Raw genomic sequence first — 6,168 nt, forward strand, 5'->3', positions numbered from 1 at the left:
AATGTAGAGCATGATTTTTTCAAATTTAAAAGGTATAATAACAAAAAAAATCTCTAATATTTGACTAAATAATCACTTTAATCCTTTTTTTTGAGCACTTTGACCTCCAATGCTCCTATTCTTAGTCTATAACTCTTGTCCCAAAATAAAATAATGGCAACCAAAATGATATTAGAAAATAAAAGTCAAAGTTACTATTTATTGGAGTATTATTTCGCCATTATGTATTTAATCTTCAAATCCCAACATTAGCTTGGTATGGCTCCTTTATGGGTTTTAAGCCGATTTATTTTGTGTAGCATAATGGGAAAAGCCCAAAACATTGAACGGGCCAAATATAAAAACCTGGGCAAACGAATACCCGAAAACCCAGGAAGACTATTCCCGATTATTTCACATCACATCTGGTGTACGACTAACGGTGTTTTTAGTCTCTACTGATCGCGTCGACTGTTTCAGTTTGTTGTTCTCTCAACTCTTCCAGCACCTGTAATGTAGGATCTCGTCTTCTCAATGATTCATAGCTCAAAAATCAGAGTTGAAGTAAAAGCGATGAAGAACATTGAACTTGGGTTTCTTTTATTTCTCCTCGTTTTCAACCTTCGTTTCCCCTTCTCCTATGGTAAAAATTTTTATTTTTCCTTGTTTTTTTATGCTTTTAGCATCAATTGTTTTCATTAGATTTCTCCCTTTTATCGACTCTTTTATGGATTTTGTTTCAATTTATTCATTCACTGCTTAGATTAGGGATTGAGCAAGTTTATGCTTTGGGTTGATTTTATTTTTTGTGAAAGGAATAGTCGATTGAACTGTTATGTAAAAGGGGCTTATTTCATTTATTTTTGCTTGTTTATTTGGCTTTTGAGAATCGGATATTTTCTTTCCTTTTGCTTCTAGTTTGTTATTTTCTATGTGAGGTTAAGCTTCAAAGTTAGCTGATTTATCCATGTGTATGTGTTAGATTACCATTCGTGTAGATTGTAGACATTGCTTCTAAGTTTTAACTTCATGTTGTGTTTTTACTTTGAAAAGCCTCTCATTTTTTCTGATGAATGATTTCCTAAGTGTGAAAGGATCGCTTAAATACTACAGGCTATAGTTCTAAGGAGCTGCGGCATGTTAATTTCATTTATTTTGTATTGATGCAGGAGAAACTGGTGGTGTTTGTGTATCTCAAGGTGGTCGTTTTCCGCCTTTCTCCTCTGAGGGGAAACCTCCGAAAAGGGTGGGGAAGGGACACAAAGATTTGACACTTTGTAGAGTGTTTCGGAAAAATACTTGCTGTGATGCTGCCCAGACACATCCTGCTTTGCTTTCTGTTAGGAGGTTGGCTTTAACAGGGGAAGCCAACCAAGAGTGTTTGCATCTGTGGGAACTGCTGGAATGTTCCATCTGTGATCCACGAGTTGGCATTCATCCTGGACCCCCACAGATATGCACATCCTTCTGCGATAGAGTATTTCAGGCCTGCTCTAATGCTTACTTCTCAATGGATGCAAAGACACAGGTTGACAAGTGTGTCTAATATCTTCTAGATTGTTAGTTATCACGTGAACATCATGCATTTATGGGGTTTAGTGTATTATCAGTTAGACGTTCCCCTAGAGAGGTAGCTGTGCTTAGGTTGTGGTGGATGACCTTTATATTTTTTTTGAGGTTTCATTTTAAATTGTTTTAATCTGTTGGCCAGGATGGTTACCTTCATGGTCCTTCCCATGATTGGTTACCATCATGGCCTTGGAGCTATATTTAGTTTTTATTTGTATCATGCTATTTGGTATCTTTTTTATTTGGATGTTCCCTTAGATTTAACTCAAACATAGAAACTTTCTGCCAGGTTCTAGCGCCATGTGGAGTAAATGACTTTGTTTGTGGTAAAGCATCGGAATGGGCATCCAACGGAACAGAACTATGCCTTGCTGCAGGTTTCGGTGTTAAACAATCTGTTGGCATTCATGGTGGTGATGAAGAAGCATCTTGTTATGGTGGCAGAGCTAGTCTTGATTCAATTGCTGATTCATGGGGAGCTTCACGAACTGAGAAGCCCCACAGAACTGAGGACTCCGGGCTCTTAGAAGATTTCCAGCAGTGGCTGCAGGATATGTCATCTAATGAAAGAGTTTCTTGGGCGGTAGGAGGCCTGGTTCTTACGGCAGGCCTACTTTTTATAAGGTTTAATCACTTCCTCTTGTGATGCTTAAGTTTTCCTCTAGATAGGCAATTTAATTTCTTAAGTTTCGTTTAGCTTCACCTTCACGAAGCGGATACTTTCCTCCTGGAATGATGACCATGTCCATAAAAGTATTCAATGCTAAATAGGCTTCACCTCTCCGAGCCAATGTATTTAAATAATTTTTAGGTCTAGTTTTCCTGTTTCTTTTCTCCTTGTGGTATAGTTGTTTACTACTTTTGTAATACTACTGACTGTGCAGCAAAAGAAAGAGCCATAATCATCGCCAAAAGCTTGCAGCTATTCAACGAACAGCAAGGAGACTTGAAGGCAAGATGAACCAGACAGCCCCTTCTTCCAGTCAAGGAAATAGGAAAGGAAACCGAAGATGAAACATCGCTGATGTTCATCTAATGTCATATTAGAATCTGTAAGAATTCTGTACTTAAATTCTTTAATGGTTTTTGTTTCCCACCATTGAGCCCTCGTTGTTTACATGTTTCTTCTTTCATTTCTGTAATTTCTGCAGGTCGGTATCCTTGAAGTTCACAACCTCTCTTCCTGAGTGCTAGACCGATCATGATTTTTGTGAACCCTCCTCCAGTTGTACCAGATAAATACGTCGTAATTTACACATTAATATAAGCCTAATTTTGCAGTCCGTTTGTGAAATTATAGCAAAAATAAAAGGTCAGCTTTCTGTTTTCGAGTTCGGAATCCTCCTTTGTGGTTAACTTAGATTTTGTCAATCACTTTATAGACAAATTGCCGTTGATATGGATGGATTTAGAAAGAGCTTCCCTTTAAAGATTCTTGAATGTTAATGTCAGTGATGTTGAAAGAGCTTTCTCAATATCTATATTTTAGGTAAGTTTTCGTAGATGGTGATTAGTTACTGTTCCTTGCCACGCGTAACACTTTCGATAGCCGAAGGATATGACACGATGGAATTCACACATGTTCAACAAATGTATTGCATCCGTCTCGTCTTTAAGATTTCTATGTTCTAAGTTTACATAGTTGATAAGAAAAAGAAACATGAGATACATGCATGCAAACGTTATGGAGTATCGAATCGGGTTTTGTTAAAACCCTAGTATTTCCTTCTGATAAGCAAACCAGAAATAAGCTGATTATACCAAGTGTATCCAACAAATTCCAAGACAGACCCATCCACACTTTGGTTCTCAAAGATTGCACACTGATGCTGATTAGAAAACTACCCCTATTGGACATACTGCCAAGGGTAATCCAGGGCTATGCGTTGCAAATGGATGCCTTTTGGCATGTTAGAGATCATACAAGTGCAGGTTAGCATCTGGCCTTTTCCGACAACTATCTTGGAAATCCCTAGATAATAAAGATTATCTACTGCATAGGCCCATTATGTAAATTATCTTTTCAATCTAATTTTTTTCTATTCTCAATATTAGGATACAAATCTTTGACATTATTTAAGGATCAGGTATTTCAACCTACCATGAGAAGATTTAACCCGTTAAGTAAAGTCAAGAGTTCAATTTTGATATTGTAAATGAAAAAAATTGAGTTGGAAAGATTGCCTCCATGATGGGACTCCAATTTAGATTATTCAACTAATCTATCGAATTTTGAATAAACTCTTAGGGTTTGTTTGTTTGGGGAAAACCAATTACGGAATTGGTTTTTCCCGAAATCTCGTGTTTGTTTCACGTAATTCGTTTTCTGAAAAATGTTTTTCTGTGTTTGTTTCACGTAATTCATTTTTCGAAAAATGTTTTCCAGTGTTTGGTTGGAGGACAACTGGTTGGTCAACGTAAAACATTTTTCTGGTCAACAGAATTTCCTCTGTGTTTTATGGAAAATGACTTACGATCTGATTTTCCGTAAGTCATTTTCCAAACTTTTTACTTCAAATAATAAATACTCAAAATAATTTTATTTTATGAATTTAATATTAATAAAATATTTTAATATCATTTTAATCAAAATATTAATTATTAAAATATTTAAAATATATTTATTAATATTTCTAATAATATATTATAATATTTTTAATATTATAATAAAATAATCAATTATATTATAATAATATACAATATTATATTTTTTTTATAATATAATAAATTATTAATAAAATTTATATTTATTAATTTCATAGAAATAATATTATTAAATTAATAATAATGAAATATTATTATATATTAATATTAATATAATATCTAATAATATTTTAATAAAGATATTTAAAATATACTAATTAATATTTTTAAAATATAATATAACACTATTACTTTAATAAATAATTAATATAATTTATAATATTTTTATTTCAATAAAATATACCAATATTAATATTTTTATTAATAAAATTTTAAAAATAATATTTAATAATAAAAAATTATTTTAATATTTTAAAAATAATAATATTAAGTTTTATGATAAATAATATTACTTATTGTATTTAATATTTGTAATACATAATTTTTAAAAAACTAATCAACTAGTGGAAAATATGTTTAAACAACATCTTCCAAACATCGTAAAACGTTTTCCAGATGTTTTTCAGAAAAATGTAATTCATTTTACGGAAAACATTTTCCGTAAAACGTTTTCCATAAATATAATTTATTTTCCATAATTCAAATTCCAGTAATACATTTTCCAGAATTCAATTTCTAGAAAACCAATTACAGCCAAACGAATAGACCCTTAGTGTCTTGTTTTATTATGCGAATGTTTCTATTCATGTTATTTCTCGTGTAGTATAATAAATTTGCATATGATAGATCATTACCGTAAACTAATTTTTGTGGCATCATCATGCTAACCATGTATTTTCCTATTAAATTTCAAAGGATAGCAATTATAATTGCCACATAGATATCTTGCCATCCATATAAACTCAACAAGGAATGGACAAAATATAGCAATTATAAGTAAACAAATTAAAAAAAATCTGCAATGCTAGCTGCTTTGCGACAAACAAACAAGTCAATATAAAAAAAATAGCCATCACATAGTTTTAAGCAATTATAAGCATACAAAATAAACCACCGTTGATTCCAATGATCTCCATTTGAAGTTCAACGAGAAAAACACTGATAAAATTTATGACACTTGAATATAACAAACAATAATCCTTCTTCATTCAAACAACTCCTAATAAGGAGGAGACATAAGTCATTTGGCCAATCTTCTTTACTTCTTGATGACTGCATTTTAGGAATCTACACTCACATTGAGGGTTGTCATCAAAGTCATCCATAGGGGAATCGTCAGCTGCAACCCCCACTGAGAATTCAAGCTCATCATCTTTCCTCAACACTTCAACTACATTAACCCAGAAGAAAATAAACTTCACACTGACACCTTCAAGTGTCGCAATCCTGCCTTTCAAAGTATACCCATTGATGGTATTCTTATATCTCAATAATCCCCTTGAAGAGTAAAGGTACATGTACCATTCAAGTAAGTCGAGGTTTTCCCCGATAGAGGGTCGAAATCGTAGGCAGTGACACCAGCTGGTAGAAGAACAGTTGAGAAGTTGAAATCCCTCAGGATTTCATAGGTTGTTGGATTGTTGTCTTCTAATGAGATTGTTTCTGAGACGAATGAATGGATGGTGAGAAGGAAAAAGAAGAGAAATTTCTGCCAGAAAGAACCCATTTCTAATATTCTTTTTCACTTACCTTTCTTGTTGCCTCTTGTTGTTGTTGATGTTCTGCATATATAGATATCTTGCAACTCAAGCTATGGGGAGTTTTTTCAATCAAGAAAATAGTACTTGAATACGTGTAGACAAGGAGGAAATTATGGAAGTGTTTCTCTCATCAGCAAGATACTGCAAATCAATACAACATTGAAGAGTGTGTTATGGATTGATTTGGAATTTTTGGTTGGTTTTGATTCATGAAGATTTGGGGTTATGGGTAATTTTGAGCTTTAAAAGGTATACACTATCATTTCAGGCCCATAAAATTGATATTCATCGTACAAAGACATAGTGTCATGGTTGG

At 33.1% G+C, this 6,168-nt stretch overlaps 1 protein-coding gene across 1 annotated transcript; it reads left to right on the top strand.

Moving 5' to 3' along the window:
• Positions 1-453: 453 nt before the first annotated feature.
• On the top strand, positions 454-2,830 carry LOC120115344. The gene is made up of 5 exons (XM_039136071.1): positions 454-622; positions 1,149-1,507; positions 1,838-2,172; positions 2,433-2,600; positions 2,700-2,830. Exons 1-4 carry the CDS (start codon positions 514-516, stop codon positions 2,560-2,562), a joined length of 933 nt encoding a protein of 310 aa, XP_038992002.1. The 5' UTR covers positions 454-513; the 3' UTR covers positions 2,563-2,600; positions 2,700-2,830.
• The last annotated feature ends 3,338 nt before the right edge of the window (positions 2,831-6,168 follow it).

This window comes from Hibiscus syriacus, unplaced genomic scaffold (genome assembly GCF_006381635.1).
Source record: "Hibiscus syriacus cultivar Baekdansim isolate YM2019G1 unplaced genomic scaffold, ASM638163v2 tig00110263_pilon, whole genome shotgun sequence".
Taxonomy (NCBI): Eukaryota; Viridiplantae; Streptophyta; class Magnoliopsida; order Malvales; family Malvaceae; genus Hibiscus; species Hibiscus syriacus.